The 17457-nt window shown below is 41.2% G+C and overlaps 1 protein-coding gene across 1 annotated transcript in view; it reads right to left on the bottom strand.

Annotated features, from left to right (window-relative positions):
- gcn1 (GCN1 activator of EIF2AK4) overlaps positions 1 to 17457 on the bottom strand; it is a 182798-nt gene that overhangs the window by 75624 nt on the left and 89717 nt on the right. Inside the window, exons 32-38 of the mRNA XM_072245240.1 lie at positions 16391 to 16556; positions 13685 to 13879; positions 12556 to 12802; positions 11345 to 11466; positions 10996 to 11110; positions 2183 to 2362; positions 812 to 1032 (exon numbers count right to left, since the gene is read on the bottom strand). Coding sequence (XP_072101341.1) covers positions 812 to 1032; positions 2183 to 2362; positions 10996 to 11110; positions 11345 to 11466; positions 12556 to 12802; positions 13685 to 13879; positions 16391 to 16556 — 1246 coding nt within the window. The remainder of the gene's footprint in view (positions 1 to 811; positions 1033 to 2182; positions 2363 to 10995; positions 11111 to 11344; positions 11467 to 12555; positions 12803 to 13684; positions 13880 to 16390; positions 16557 to 17457) is intronic.

Raw genomic sequence — 17457 nt, 5'->3', positions numbered from 1 at the left:
AGAAGGGATAACTTCACACAACTTCACTCACCCCAGCACTGAACCGTTCTTACAGCCCAAGAATTCACTTTCAAGGGCTCATTTCATTTTCTCATTATTTATTTTTTATTCATTTATTATTATTTTGCCTGTTTTTTCTTTTGCATTAGCACAGTTTGTTGCCTTTTGCATACTGGTTATCTGTCTGTTGTGTGCAGCTTTTCATTGATTCCATTGTGTTTTTTGTATTTACTGTGAATGCCAGCAAGAAAATGAATCTCAGAGTAGTATATGGAGACATATGTACTTTGATTACAAAATTTTCTTTGAACTTTGAAAAGATAAGCTTTGAGCACCTTGACCGGCTGGATGTGAGGAGAAGGTTGTCTCTTGTGGAAAAGCCTAGAAGTAGAGTTGCCTGTTTTAAAGGGATTGTCTATATTAGATACAAGGTGAAATGTTTTCTTTCTTAGGGTAACAAGTCTTTGGAATTCTTTTCCTTAAGGTGGTGAATATATAGTCATAGAATAATTTTAAAGCACAGGTAGATAGATCAATAAAGGGGATGAAATGGTATTTCAAGATCATGAAACCAAGTTTACAACCAGATCAGATGTGATCTTATTAAATGGAGGAGCAAGCTTGAAGAACCAAGTGCCTTACTTCTGCTCCTATTTCTTATGGTTGCATGAACCTCCAGGTGTAATGCTAAAATGGCTACGTTGTCTCTGGACAACATTCTTAACATTACAGTAATTAAATGTACTTCCAACTCTTTTCACCACGCCGGAAAGCATGAAGCTCTTGTCACTTCTAACATTGCAAGCATTACCTTCTGGTCTGTAAGGGAGTACATGTTCCCAATGATCTGGGCTGCCATCTTACGGGTGTCTGTGGATCGATCCTGGAATGCTCTCTGCACAATTGGCATGATCAGGGCTAGAGATGGTGCATCAATAAAGTGGACAAACTTGGTATCGAGCAAAGTCTGAAGACATAACTGTGTCCTCCTGGATGGATCTGTGAGGGCATCTAGTAGAACTGGTGTGATTGCTGTTTAATAAAAACACACAATGCATTACTTTAGTTATTTCCATGCACATTCAAATCAGAATAAAATAGCTAACCAAAGCCCTTCATACTCTACCTCAGTGCATTTAATATGAGATGCTAAAGCCTATTTTTGGCTACTTGGTTATTGGTTACAAACAGAAACTCATCACTATATTTGATAGTCCCCATGAGGATGCTTAGAATTAACCATGTGCTTTGGAGTAGTCGCAAAGTACAGGAACAAATTGTTCATTTCAACTGTGACAGACAAGCACTAGAACATTACACCAGGATATCGTACTGAACTCTTCTGGAGTGTAATCAAATAGTGAGCTACTCCCATTTCTTGACGACAAGTTAGGTACTCGATGGGGCTATAGCCTGATTGTTCTACAATAACCTTGGTTTTACTCATAGGTTTGATGAGTAAGCCATAGTAACAGGTCGATTTGCAAAATGTGAAACATCCAGTTCATGTATTAGATTAACTGCATTCTCAAGGAGGATTTATTATTTCAGTGCTCATCTTGTGCCAGGTGTTTAATTTTGGGATCTATCTCAACAAACCTGATAGCCCACAAAATCCAACCATCCCAAGATGACATCTCTACAATTAACCAGCTGTGCTTCCTTCGTGGTACAGTACTGTGCAAAAGTGCAAGGCACCCTAGATTTTTTATAGTTTCAGATGGTATTGCCCCCTTTGAACCCTATTCCAGAGGGATTACCTGGAGAGACCGGAGAGACAGGAGCAAGTGAGATAGCCAGTCTGCAGAAGAACTGTGGCAAGTTCTCCAAGATGCCTGGAACAACCTATCAGCTGGTCTTATAAAACTGCTTGACAGTGTACCTAAGAGAATTGATGCAGTTTTAAAGGCAAAGGGTGGTCACGCCAAATATTGATCTGTTTAAGTTTTTTTTTAAAACTGTTTACTCACTTTATAATCTTTTTGCTATTTAGAAACTTTTCATTTCATTATTTTTGACAGCATCTTCACTTTACAGATTTTTTACATGTGCCTAAGACTTTTGCACAGTACTGTACATCAGAGAGCTCCATGCAGTAAAGAACTGGTTTAATTTGACGGAATATAATCCAGAGGCTTGTAAAGCACAAGGTGTCCATTTACTTCATGTGCAATAAACTCACCCAATATCTCTGGGTTCCTGATAACAGAGCCAATCTGTCGTAAAGCTTGCTGCCCCGCTTTCTGCACCTTCACGTGGGAATCCGTCAGAACCTCAGTCAGCTTGGGTACAATGCTTGGCAGACAGGACGACAGCTGCTTGGGGGCACAGTAAGCCATGGCACCCAGCAGTTCAACAGATCCTAAACATTACAGAATGAACACCAAGTTCAAGAATGCACCCAATACAGACTGATCTACACAAAAACAAAGACCCAGCCACAAGCAATTTCTGGGCATAATTTCATTTAATTGAAAATTAATTAAGAAATCGAAGAATTACATTTCAAACACTAATATGCGTTAGGGCATATTTTGAGGAGGGGGGTAGGAATGCAGTCACTGCTTCAGAATGAGCAGAGTTTTAAACGCTGTCTGACTTTCCACTTTTTCCTGGCACGATAGTAAGCAGCAGCAGCACTTTCTATATGTATTAAAGCTGTGCAATAGTTGAGTGTGTCCTTCTGGTGCCACCTAAGGGAAGGGTTTGATGTGGGCTTGGCAGAGGGCTGGGCCTTGTGGGACTGGTGGACAATTCTTTCCCTTTTGGTTCCATGAAATGTAACTGAGGAAAGGTTCTTAACTTGGTTCTCAACTCACTATAGGAAGGATGTGGAAGCATTGGCAAGGGTACAGAGGAGATTTACCAGGATGCTGCCTGGTTTAGAAAGTATGCATTATGATCAGAGATTAAGGGAGCTAGGGCTTTACTCTTTGGAGAGAAGGAGGATGAGGGGAGACATGCTAGAGGTGTACAAGATAATAAGAGGAATAGATAGAGTGGACAGCCAGTGCCTCTTCCCCAGGGCACCACTGCTCAATACAAGAGGACATGGCTTTAAGGTAAGGGGTGGGAAGTTCAAGGGGGATATTAGAGGAAGGTTTTTTAGTCAGAGAGTGGTTGGTTCGTGGAATGCACTGCCTGAGTCAGTGGTGGAGGCAGATACACTAGTGAAGTTTAAGAGACTACTAGACAGGTATATGGAGGAATCTAAGGTGGGAGGCAGGGTTTGAGGGTCGGCACAACATTGTGGGCCGAAGGGCCTGTACTGTGCTGTACTGTTCTATGTTCTATGTTAAATGGCTTCTCCTTCCAATGATTCTGCCTGATTGGCTGAGTTCTTCAGCACTTTCTGAGCAACATACACAAAATGCTGCAGGATATGAGAAACATCATATCCATCAATAGGTTTCAATGAGATCTACTCCCCCTATCCCCATTCTTTTAAATGCCAGTGAGTACAGGCCCAGAACCATCAAACACTTTTCATGCATTAACTGTTTCACCCTCTCCAATACCAGCACATCCTGCCTTAGATGTGCTGGTATTGAAGTGTATCAGCAGAGTGCCACAGGAATTGGTACTGAGTCAGTTGTTGTTATCTATATCAACGATCTGGACCAGTTGGGTAACTGGGCAGATGGAATTTAATGCAGACACGTGTGAGGTGTTGCACTGTGGGAGGACCAACCAGGGTAGGTCTTACATGGTGAGTGGTAGGGCACTGAAGAGTGCAAGAGAACAGAGGAATCTGGGAATACAGATCCATTATTCCTTTAAAAGTGGTGTCACAGGTAGATAGGGCCATAAAAGTTTTTAGCACATTTGCTTTCATAAATCAATGTATTGAGTACAGGAGCTGAAATGTTATATTGGAATTGGTGAGGCCCAATTTGGAGCATTTTGTCCAGTACTTTTAACAATCTACAGGAAAGATGTCAAGAAGATTGAAAGACTGCAGAGAAAATTTACAAGGATATTGCTGGAAATTGAGGATCTGAATGAAAGGGAAAGTTTGAATAGGTTAGGACTTTATTTCCTAGAGCATAGAAGAATGAGGGAGATTTGATAGAGGTATATAAAATTATGAAGATATAGATAGGATAACTGCAAGCAGGCTTTCTCCGCTAAGGTTGAGACAGACTACAACTAGAAGTCATGGATTAAGGGAGAAAGATTCAATACTTAAGGAGATCCTGACGGGGATCTTCTTCACTCAGAGGGTGGAGTGAGTGAGGAATGAGCTGCCAGTGGAAGTGGTGGATGCAAGTTCTGTTGCACCATTTAAGAGAAGCTGGATATGTACATGGATGTGCGGGGTATGATCCAGGTGTGGGTCAATAGGAATAGGCAACTGAGAATTACTTGGTTTCACTCTGATCTCATGGGTTCTGAACTAGCTTATGAAGCCAACATGGGAAATGCAGACACTGCTTTGGACGGACAAGTCAGTTTCTTTGATGGGTAAAAATGTAACTACAATAGTGATGAAGCTGACTTTTGGATTTGGTTAAAGGTGCCCACAACCTGCAGCCTTCATGCAGCTTCCCTGACAACGACAGCTGCAAGAAGTGCATCCAGCTGCAGCTCCCAACAAACCGCGTTAGGGAACTAGAGCAGGAGCCGGATGACCTGCGGATCATTCGGGAGAATGAGATTATAGATAGTAGCTACAGGGAGGTAGTTACGCCAAAGGAGCAGAGCACAGGAAATTGGGTCACTGTCAGGCGAGGGAAGAGGGAAGGGCAGGCAGAGCAGGGTTCCCCTGTGGCCATTCCCCTCAACAAGTACACTGCATTGGATACTGTTGGGGGGGGATGACTTACCTGGGACAAGCTGCAGTAGCCGGATCTCTGGCTCTGAATCTGGCTCTGCAGTGCAGAAGGGAGGGTGGAAAAAGAGGAGAGCGGTAGTGATAGGGGACTCGATAATTAGAGGTACAGATAGGAGGTTCTGTGGTTGTGACAGAGAATCCAGGATGGTTTGTTGCCTCCCGGGTGCCAGGGTCAAGGATGTCTTTGATCGATTGCATGACATTCTGAAGTGGGAGGGTGATCAGCCAGATGTCGTGGTGCACATCGGTACCAATGACATAGCAAGGAAGAGTGAGGAGGTCCTGGAGAATGAGTATAGAGAGCTTGGTAGGAAGTTGAAAAGCAGGACCTCGAGCGTGGTAATCTCCGGATTGCTACCTGTGCTACGTGCCAGTGTGGGTAGGAATAGGATGCTCTGGAGGATGAACAAGTGGCTGAGGAACTGGTGTAGGGGGCAGGGATTCAGATTTCAGGATAATTGGGACCTCTTCTGGGGCAGGTGGGGCCTGTACAAGAGAGACGGGTTACACTTGAACTACAGGGAGAATATCCTTTCAGGGAGGTTTGTTAATGCTGTTGGGGAGGCTTTAAACTAGATTTGCAGGAGGATGGGAACCAGAGTGTGGCTGGGGTGAAAATAAATGATGTTATAAGTTCAAGCAAATCCACTAATAGGAAGGTTGTGAGTGGTGGTAAAAATCTTCTGAGGTGTATATACTTCAATGCTCAGAGTATTGCGGGGAAGGCGAATGAGTTGAGGGCGTGGATTGACACGTGGAATTATGACGTTATAGCAATTAGTGAAACTTGGCTACAGGAGGGGCAGGACTGGCAGCTTAATATTCAAGGGTTCCAATGTTTCAGATGTGATCGAGGCAGAGGAATGAAAGGTGGGGGAGTAGCATTGCTTGTTAGGGAAAATATTACAGCAGTGCTCAGGCAGGACAGATTAGAGGGCTTGTCTACTGAGTCCTTATGGGTGGAGCTGAGAAACAGGAAAGGTATGGCCACATTAGTGGGATTGTATTACAGACAACCCAATAGTCAACGAGAATTGGAAGAGCAAATCTGCAGAGAGATAGCAGGCAACTGCAGGAAACATAAAGTTGTGGTAGTAGGGGATTTTAATTTTCCATATATCGCTTGGGTCTCCCATACTGTTAGGGGTCTAGATGATTTAGAGTTTGTAAAATGTGTTCAGGAAAGTTTTCTAAATCAATATATAGAGGGACCAACTGGAGGGGATGCAATATTGGATCTCCTGTTAGGAAAGGAGTTAGGACAAGTGACAGAATTCTGTGTAGGGGAGCACTTTGGTTCCAGTGATCATAACACCATTAGTTTCAACTTGATCATGGACAAGGATAGATCTGGTCCTCGGGTTGAGGTTCTTAACTGGAAGAAGGCCAAACCTGAAGAAATGAGAAAGGATCTAAAAAGCATGGATTTGGACAGGTTGTTCTCTGGCAAGGATGTGATCGGTAGATGGGAAGCCTTCAAAGGAGAAATTTTGAGAGTGCAGAATTTGTATGTTCCTGTCAGGATTAAAGGCAAAGTGAATAGGAATAAGGAACCTTGGTTCTCAAGGGATATTGCAACTCTGATAAAGAAGAAGAGGGAGTTGTATGACATGTATAGGAAGCAGGGAGTAAATAAGGTGCTTGAGGAGTATAAGAAGTACAAGAAAATACTTAAGAAAGAAATCAGGAGGGCTAAAAGAAGACATGAGATTGCCTTGGCAGTCAAAGTGAAGGATAATCCAAAGAGCTTTTACAGGTATATTAAGAGCAAAAGGATTGTAAGGGATAAAACTGGTCCTCTTTAAGATCAGAGTGGTCGCCTATGTGCGGAACCAAAGGAAATGGGGGAGATCTTCTTAGGTTTTTTGCATCTGTATTTACTAAGGAAACTGGCATGAAGTCTATGGAATTAAGGGAAACAAGTAGTGAGATCATGGAAAATGTACAGATCGAAAAGGAGGAGGTCCTTGCTATCTTGAGGTAAATTAAAGTGGATAAATCCCCGGGACCTGACAGGGTGTTCCCTCGGACCTTGAAGGAGACTAGTGTTGAAATTACAGGGGCCCTGGCAGGAATATTTAAAATGTCGCTGTCTACAGGTGAGGTGCTGGCGGATTGGAGAGCGGCTCATGTTGTTCCGTTGTTTAAAAAAGAATCGAAAAGTAATCTGGGAAATTATAGGCCAGTAAATTTAACGTCGGTAGTAGGTAAGTTATTGGAGGGAGTACTAAGAGACAGAATCTACAAGCATTTGGATAGACAGGGACCTATTAGGGAGAGTCAACATGGCTTTGTGCGTGGTAGGTCATGTTTGACCAATCTATTGGAGTTTTTCGAGGAGGTTACCAGGAAAGTGGATGAAGGGAAGGCAGTGGATATTGTCTACAAGGACTTCAGTAAGGCCTTTGACAAGGTCCCGCATGGGAGGTTAGTTAGGAAAATTCAGTCGCTAGGTATACATGGAGAGGTGGTAAATTGGATTAGACATTGGCTCAATGGAAGAAGCCAAAGAGTGGTAGTAGAGAATTGCTTCTCTGAGTGGAGGCCTGTGACTAGTGGTGTGCCACAGGGATCAGTGCTGGGTCCATTGTTATTTGTCATCTATATCAATGATCTGGATGATAATGTGGTAAATTGGATCAGCAAATTTGCTGATGATACAAAGATTGGAGGTGTAGTAGACAGTGAGGAAGGTTTTCAGAGCCTGCAGAAGGACTTGGACCAGCTGGAAAAATGGGCTGAAAAATGGCAGATGGAGTTTAATACAGACAAATGTGAGGTATTGCACATTGGAAGGACAAACCAAGGTAGAACATACAGGGTTAATGGTAAGGCACTGAGGAGTGCAGTGGAACAGAGGGATCTGGGAATACAGGTACAAAATTCCCTAAAAGTGGCGTCACAGGTAGATAGGGTCGTAATGAGAGCTTTTGGTACATTGGTCTTTATAAATCAAAGTATTGAGAATAAGAACTGGAATGTTATGATGAGGTTGTATAAGGCATGGGTGAGGCCGAATCTGGAGTATTGTGTTCAGTTTTGGTCACCAAATTACAGGAAGGATATAAATAAGGTTGAAAGAGTGCAGAGAAGGTTTACAAGGATGTTGCCGGGACTTGAGAAACTCAGTTACAGAGAAAGGTTGAATAGATTAGGACTTTATTCCCTGGAGCGTAGAAGAATGAGGGGAGATTTGATAGAGGTATATAGAATTATGATGGGTATAGATAGAGTGAATGCAAGCAGGCTTTTTCCACTGAGGCAAGGGGAGAAAAAAACCAGAGGACATGGGTTAAGGGTGAGGGAGGTAAAGTTTAAAGGGAACATTAGGGGGGGGGCTTCTTCACACAGATAGTGGTGGGAATATGGAATGAGCTGCCAGACGAGGTGGTAAATGCGGGTTCTTTTTTAACATTTAAGAATAAATTGGACAGATACATGGATGGGAGGTGTATGGAGGGATATGGTCCGTGTGCAGGTCAGTGGGACTAGGCAGAAAATGGTTCAGCACAGCCAAGAAGGGCCAACAGGCCTGTTTCTGTGCTGTAGTTTCTACGGTTTCTATGGACAGGGCAATGAATGAAAGAAAGCACAAACACAAAGCCACTTGACTCAGGATCTCAGAACAGTTAGTAAATATTGATTGTGGCAAATTTAATATCCCTCGTTGTATTTGTTGGCTATGCTGATTTAATTTCTTTCCCTTTGTGTGGTTACTTTTCCTGACAGCACTGTGGTTCAATTTCTGCAGTGGTTTAAATTCAAGTCTTCCATATCTAAGTCTAAATATCATTCCATTAATCATTGTAGAACATTATTGTTCTTAAGCTCAAATTAGTTAGCTTGCAGATTCTTTTTTTTTTTTAAAATGGCCAAGCTTTTAATTCTCTCCTAACTCTCTTAGCATCAATATCTGTCTTAATTGTTTCTCTCTTGGGGAATTTTACTATGCTAAAGGTACCATAGGACATCAGCTTTTTGCTGATGTTGAATAACAAGAACTGTACAGTACCTTGGCACATTGGTCTTTGTAAATCAACGTACTGAGTACAGGACTTGGGATGTTATGTTAAAATTGTTGAAAACATTAGTGAAGCCTAATTTGGAGCACCTAACTACAGGAAAGATATCAATATAATTGAAAGGTATAGAGAAAATTCACAAGGGTATTGCTGGGTCTTGAGAACCTGAATTATATAGTAAGATTGAATAGGTTAGGACGCTATTCCCTGGAGAATAGCAGGTATACAAAGTGAGGGCTATAGATGCAAGCTGGCCTTTTCAACTGAGGTTGGGTGAAACTAAAACTAGAGGTCATGGGCGGGGTATGGAGGGCTATGGTCCAGATGCAGGTTAATTGGACTGGCAGATTAATGGTTCAGCATGGATTAGGTGGGATGAAGGGCTTGTTTCTGAGCTGTAGTGTTCTATGACACTATCAGGGGCTCAAAACAGCTCAGTGAAGTCCGAACAAAGTGTTGTAAACCCTCAGCATTACCAGAGGTCACAGCCTCGGAACAAGGACACTTTAAAACTGAGTTGAAGAGGAATTTCTTTAGCCAAAGGATGATGAATCTGTGGAATTTATTGTCACAGATGATGTGGAGGCAGAGTCGTTGGGTATATTTCAAGCACAGGTTAACAGGTTCTTGATAAGTAAAAGCATCAAGGGTTACAGGGAGAAGGCAGAAGGATAGGATTGTGAGAGATAATAAATTAGCAGTAATTGAACGGCTGGGTAGACCTGGATTGAATAGTCCAATTCTGCTACTGTCTTAAGGTCTTAACTCAGCAAGCCAGGCAGCATCTATGGAGGAGAATCAGACGATATTTCAGGCCAAGACTCATTTCCTGTTTTTGTTTCAGGTTGCAGCATCTGCAGTTTTATTCCCCCACCCCTCCAATAAATTTATCCCGTGCTCTTTTCATTACTAAGTACAGAGGAGATGTCAGGGGTAAGATTTAAAAAAAAACGCAGCGTGGTGAGTGCGTGGAATGGGCTGCTGGCAACGGTGGTGGAGGCGGATACGATAGGGTCTCTTAAGGGACTTTTGGATAGGTACATGGAGCTTAGACAAATAGAGGGCTATGGGTAAGCCTAGTAATTTCTAAGGTAGGGACATGTTCGGCACAACTTTGTGGGCCAAAGGGCCTGTATTGTGCTGTAGGTTTTCTATGTTTCTATTACTGTCCTCTTACCCACTTGTACTGCATTCTGCATTTCAGTAATATTTGAGTAATATTGTAAATATTTTGTTTGATTAAGTAGTGCTTGTTTCCATAATTCATTATGGGTTTATATGTAAGAAGCACGTGAATCACATACACCACCATGACATATGTGATTGCCTCATTAAAAGAAGGGGAAAAAAAAACTAAGTAGACAAGTATCTTGTCTCCTGTGTTTTTCTTTTGATTGGCTTCTGGAGTTACAAAAAAATAAGTCTTTGGAAGGGGAGAGAGACATTCAAGTTTAAAAAAAAAAGGCAGAAGCAAATGAAATAGCCGATGAAAAGTGACTGCCAGTGTTGCTGGGTGCAATGGGTGGAAAAGCATATAGTTCCAATAGAAGTTTAACTGCTTCAATCAAAATGAGCTTTGCTGATATCATGAAAGTAATGGAGGAACATTTAGAACCAAAACCATTATTCAATGCAGAACACCTCAGGCTCATAAGTAGAATCAAAAGGAAGGGGAGTCTATTTCACCTTACGTGACTGAATTGAAGAAATTATCTGAGCATTGTCAGTTCAGCGATATGCTTAACGATGCACAGAGAGATTGTTTAATTTGTGGACTCTTACAAGAAAGCATTCAAAAATAGCTTCTAGCTGAAGCATAACTCACGTTTAAAGAGCAGATGAAATTGTATCAATGAAAACACAGTCATAGATGCAATAGAGTCCCAGTTAGGAATGAAAGATACCGTTGTGGTAAATAAAATGGACGCTGATGAAGGGTCTCGCCTGAAACTCAACTCTTTGTTCCCCTCCATGGATGCTGCCTGACCTGCTGAGTTCCTCCAGCATTTTGTGTATGTTACATTGGATATCCAGCATCTTCAGAATCTCTTGTGTTTATAAAGAAAGTGGACACGTTTTCATCTGCTCAGTTCCTGTTAGGTGGATGGAGTTAAAATCACCTCATTTATTCAATGATACCTGCTTTAGTTCTCCAGGATTCCTCCTCCAGAGCAACAAGTAACGATGGCAGCACAAGCTTTACTCCATGTGCACTCAGATTACGCATCACTGCCTTTGCAGTATCATCTGATGCCTGTGGATAAAGCAAGGTGCGGATACGGGTGTTACTCCAATTTGAGACCTAAGCAGAGGTTACACCATCGATCTCCTCCCAAAAGAGCATTCATGCTATTTATCTGTAACCTTTTAGATAGCTGACAAGAGTGTTGTTACTCATATTTCATTTTGACCACCAAATGATCAGGCTATGTGTACAAAAATAAAGAGATATAGAAAAAAGTTAGATACAAATACAAGATTCACTGACCTCTCGGACATACTGGTTGCCATCACCAAAACATAACAGCAAGTGAGGGAGCACGTGCACCACATACGGCTCAAAGAGTTTCCCCAGCATATTGCACAACATCTCAAAAGCAAACAAAGCACCTACAAAGAAATGAGAAATGGAAGTAAATGGTTCTACCGAGACTAATAGGATACCAGTGCTAAACACTTTATGAGAAAAATGGGGACATTACCAGGCACTTTATTGACCAGATACTGCAAGGCCAAGTGAGTTGCACTTGTCTGTTAGTTAGTTATTCAAAAATTAGGTTTTGGAGTCAGTATTAATTCAGAATTATATTTATTTAGGGTTACGTCATCACTTCATAAAAGTTTTCTATGGTACTCACCAGTATTCATGAAAAGAAGTGTAAAAATAATTAATGCTGAGACTTGGTGCAGACACTGAAATGTAAGCATCTAAGAGGTCTCTGTACCCCATGGGGTCTGCATCACCATCAGCTCTGTGCCAGCACCTTTCCAACATTCTCTCAGTCATTCTGTTTATCACTTCAACTTAAATCAAATCAGTTTCTACAGGAATTCCCCATTCTTATAACCTTTATGCAGAGGGTTCTACTTTTCCCTTTGGGTTGATCCTAAATACAGATCACTTTGAAACAGAATTATCAATACCTGCAAGTAATCTTTCATTACTTTTCTTGCATTACCTTCATAATTCTAAACATTTTAAACTAATTTTTGCTTAACCTTTGCTACTCTATCAATGTAGGTCTTTAATCAACAAATGCAATGTGAAAAAGAGTCATGTGCTTTAAAACTGGTGTATTATATCAAAAGATTATAAAGACAAAAAGCAAATGTGCATTTACCCTTCAGGTAATTAGGCAGAAGACACTTTAAAATCTGTCTGATTACTTTGAAAGCAGATACACCAACTAAAACAAACTTCTAGTCTGCTAAGAGTGGAACAGCTGTTGAATGGTACTAACATTTCAAAAAACTCCAGAGGAAAGCCAATGCTCACTTTACAATGTGTTGTCACTGTTGTTTGTGATGGCATTTAAATGATCATCTGCGCACAGAAAATAAGTCAGCTATAAAAGCAATTGGAGCTGTCCCACTTGCAAAAGGTCTTTGATGTTGAGGATGGTGTCTCAACCAGCACATCTGTCATTCAGTGTGGATTTCAGAGGTTTAAACATAGAAATAAGCAGATGCACATCTCACCTTCCCTTCTCCGGAAGTTCTTCTTGTCCTGAATGGCGTCTGTCAATGTCACCATTATTTCTTGCTGCTTCAGGGCGAGTATCCCTAATCCCTTTACCAACCCAGCCAGTCCATACGCTGCCCCTTTCCGCTCAGCATATTTATCTGACTCCAGTAATAGCTGCAGCAGCTTCTGAACCATGTCGGCAGCATCATCTCTGATGGCAGGGACCAGTGGTGGCAGGCAGCTGGCCACTGACTCCTGAACCTACAAAACCAAACACGCTCACTTTAGCAGTGATAAGCTTGCAGTGAATCATGGAAGCTCGCAGTCAAAGACAATTTCTAACTTTGTGAGTAAGTTTAGAATAATATAAAATAGTTGGATCCAAATTAGAATTATTACAGATTATATTGAAATCTGTAAATCAATTTCCAATTGTAAATCTTTGAAGTTAAGAAAGAATGCAATTTATTTACTGAGCTCAGGACGTTACAAAGAGCTTTACAATTAAAAACTTCTTGAAGTGTGGGCACTGTTTCAATTACAGTCAGAGTCACACAGTTAAAACACAGAAACAGGATCTCAAACCCATTAAGCCTGTGTTGACCATTAACCATCCATTTACACTAATCACAATTTTTAATTCTTCTTCATTCTTATCAACTCCTCTAGCCCTGCCTCCACATTCTACCATTCACTGATATACTTAGGGTAATGCCTGTGTCTTTGGGAGGTTGGATGAAACTGGACCTTAGAAAAAAATGGCAGGGAGAAAATGCCAACACCCAAGGTCAGGGTTGAATGCAAGTTTCTGGTGAGAGAGTGGCTCTATTAGCTGATCAACTGACCATCCTGTTTCGCAAACAGCAAGGATCCAAAACCTGCAGAATGATAGTGACAAAATTAAGGGACGAGAGACAAATTTTAGCTTGTGAGAACTTCCCTGATCTTCTTTGAATAATGCCACAAAGTCCTTTACAATCTTTCTGATACAGTGGATGGGTCAATGAGTCAGATGGGGCAGCAGTTGCCCAAACCACTTCGTAATGCCAGCTTTGGTTTCATCTAGAGTTGGAACTTATCCTCATACGATGAGCCAGGGGAGTGTTATTACCTCTACAACTCTGGAGAACATTAGCACAATACCTGTTGGGATGGCGTTGAGAGTGCAGTGATGAGCTTTGCCACAATGGGCTTCACTTTGGGATCACTCTTATCCAAATGCTTTGCCAGAGAACCCATGAGAATGACCACGCTTTGCCTCACAGCATCATAACTAGCATCATTAGGGGCATTCCTCAGAAATTCTTCAAATACAGGTAGGAGCGAAGTGACATTATCCTGCAGGGAAAAGAAATCGGTGGGTCACTGGAAAGATTACTGAAATCTCCCAAGTCATCATTACATAAAAAAAATCACACAAATTTACAGTAGCAAAGGCAGTCAGTCATCCCATGGGGAAAAACTGGCCAATTTCAGTTAATCCCACTTGTAGTTTCTTAGTCCAAAGCTGTGGACATCGAGTTCCATATCCCCACCAGTCAATGAGCGCAAGTATTTTTCTTCGCCTAATCCTTCCAACTAGTTCCAATTGTTATTGTCCTGCCCCACTATAGATCCTTCATTTTTATACACCTCAATTAAATCTTGGTTCCAAAGGAAACAACCACAGCCTCAAGAGTTTCTCTGCACATCTATAATTTCATAGCCCTAGAAACATTCTGCATTCCAATGTTTGCACATCCTTTCTCAAGTATGGTGTCCAGAAATGTATAAAGTACTCTAGCAGTGGCCTAACATTTATCTAATACTAACAGATCCAATAAGCCTTATATTCATGCCTATGCCAATAAAGGCAATCACATATGCTTTAATCTATGTGCGCCGTTACTGTGAAGCATCTATGGACTTGCGCTCCAATCTCCTCCACTCTTCTTCTGTTGTGATTTCCGTCACTTTGCTTGGCGTCTCTAAATGGACTAATTCACAATTTTCCAAACTGAATTTCACTTACTACTTTTGTGCCCAACCAACCATTCCATTTTCACTTTCCTGTAGCCCAGGACAATCTTCTTCACTACCCGCCAGTTTGTCAGTTTGGTGCCAAGTTTTTTGTCATCTTGTCATTAGATCCAATTTTATCTACAACGGTAACAGCTAGGGTGGTAAAGTCACATTTATTTACTCAAATCAAACACTATTTGGCCCAATAGATATAATGAGCTCAAAGCTTCTTTTCTTGGTTTTTGTTTGAAATTGCATATATTAAACACACCTCAGAACTTTAAAATAAAGGAGGGTACAAACAAGATGATTTGAAGAGACCCCAAAGGCGCACCTTCTGGAAGATCTTTGGAACCAATGAATGAGGTTTCAGGCGTAGGGGAACTTGACCATCAGAACTAAGCTTACAAACATGTTCACAATCTGTTAACCGATTATATTAATTCCTTCTTTAAAATTCTTATGCAAAATCCAAGAAACAGAGTTTGCAAATTAATTTTTCAACAATTCTGGTGTACAAATAATGAACAATGGCATCTACAAATAAATTGTTCCAACCTATATCCCAGTCCTTTATTTCTAGTAAAGTATACAAGTATTTTCTTATTTCTGTCCCATTAACTAGGTATTATTTCAAGAATACCTCAGCCACAAATTTAATGAATACCCTATTGAATCATTTAACAGCAACCCTCACTAAACAATCTCCTTGAATAAATAAATATATATAAACATACAAAATTATGGTATATTTTATGTATTGCTGCCGCAAAATGACAAATTCGCGACATATGTTAGTGATAATGAACCTGATACATTTACAATGTATTCTTCCATTACCTCAGCATCCCAAAACACTTACAGCCAGTTAAGTACTACTAAAATGAATCGACTAAAACTAGTACAATCAGCTAGAGGCATATGCTGGCCAGAACACCCTTGCTATTGATCAGATTGTGACTTGGGGACATTTACTCTCATGTGTGGAAGCAGTTTAATACAGCACTTCTAACAACACAGCATTGCTTCAGAAGAGCTGAAGAGTGTCAACCTAGAATAGTCAAGCTCAATGGTCCAGTCCTCTGCTTCAGAGGCAAAGTTCTTAGCAACGAGGCACAGTTGACCCTCACGCTAAGATCACGTGTGACAATAAGGTATCACGCGATCGCATAATGCATCATTCTTGAAAGACAATTGGTCAATCATTATATAAGCATTAAGGATCAAGGATCAAATTTATTCGCCATATACATTCACATGTATTAGGGATTTATTGTGGTGTGTTGGTCAGGGTGCAACATACAACAAATCACAACAACATTCAACAATTATAAAATTAAAGAATTGCATAAAGCAAATTTAGAAGTTAAAATACATATATGGAATAAAATGTGCATAAATACCAGCATGTACTTACAATGCAAACAGCATAATAAAAAGTGGTCTAAAGTGTTTACAGTGCAGTGCAGTGACCGAGGTAATACAAAGAGGGGGTGGGGAACCAGAATGGTTGATCAGATTAATTGCCTGGAGGAAAATTGTTAAAATTTTGTCTTAGTAGCCCTATAGCGTTTTCCAGAAGGGGCTTTTAGAGAAGTGGGTAGTGTACACAATTCTTCTTGCCCGCTTCCCTGTCCTGCACACATACAAGTCCTGCAGTGATGGTAAACTGCAGGCAATGACCTTTTCTGCTGACTGTAGTTTTTGTATCTTGTCAAACGATGCTTCACTTAACCAGACAGTAATGGCTGATGTGAGGATATGTAGAATTGCACCAGTATGCATGTTTGTACACCATGAATCCATTGCATTTCAGGCCACGAAAAGTTGTGGTTACTTCATGCCTACCTTTCCATGGGTATTAAGTGCAGCTAGAGCTGCATCTAACATGCATTTCCTGACTTCAGAATGGCGGTCGTTCAAGGCTTCAGGCACATAGAATTGGAACAGCAGCTTGACCTGTGATCCATCAAAATACTCAGAGAGTTTGTTCAAAGCTAGAGCAATTCCACACCTGCAGAAGAAGGAGCTCACCATTACTAACTTCACCTGCGTCAAAAATGATTTAAAGTAAAACTGCACGTAAAAATGGTAGATCAAAGTTTCACTGTAACTGCTGGATGAAATGAAGGAAGGGGAACCAGCAGGAAAGTCAAAAATGGCTTTTGGTTGAAGAAGCTGACCCCTGCTGGATGGTATATGTAGTCACAGAAACCAAGGACTGACTGGCTCAGCAACCCTCCCTTTTAGTCGCAACTTTGGTCAAATAAAATTAGCCATTTGGATGAAATCCAGAAGGAAAAAAAACAGACATTAATATACCACCATGTTCATATTCCCTATAAGGTGCACAAAATACTATTTTGTGCCACCTGGCCAAGATCCCAAAATTTCACAGTGGACAGTGCAAAGTATAGCTATAGTCCAGATATAAAGGAGTTAAGAACCTGAAACAAAATCTTAAGTCACTTGTTTGTCAGTTGAAATATGGTCCACGGACCCTGTGCTTCTGAGGCTGGTGCCCCTCTTCCTTCCCTTTTCCGACCATGGTTCCCCTCTTACCTCTCCTTACCTGCCATCACCTCTCCCAATGCCCCTCCCCCCACCCGGCTTCCCTTTTTCCCCCAAGGTCTACTCTCTTCTTCGATTAGATTCCTTCTTCTTCAGCCTTTTTTCTTTACCACCTATCACTTCTGCTTCTCACTTCATTCCCCCTCTCCCAGTCACTTGGCATAACCTTTTAGCTTGTCAGAGTCAGCTGCTTTGCCTTAACTTTTGCTTTCAATTAAATCTCTAAACTAAACACTGACATTCACAGCAGGGCTTCATGAAATGGTCACAATCTGTTTGTTCACTTTTTATTAAAATTGCTATGTGCTGAAGCCTCAGTGACAACTTCCATACTTGGGAATGGT

The sequence above is a fragment of the Mobula birostris genome, chromosome 2 (assembly GCF_030028105.1).
Source record: "Mobula birostris isolate sMobBir1 chromosome 2, sMobBir1.hap1, whole genome shotgun sequence".
NCBI lineage: Eukaryota > Metazoa > Chordata > Chondrichthyes > Myliobatiformes > Myliobatidae > Mobula > Mobula birostris.
This window is presented reverse-complemented; position numbering and strand designations above follow the sequence as displayed.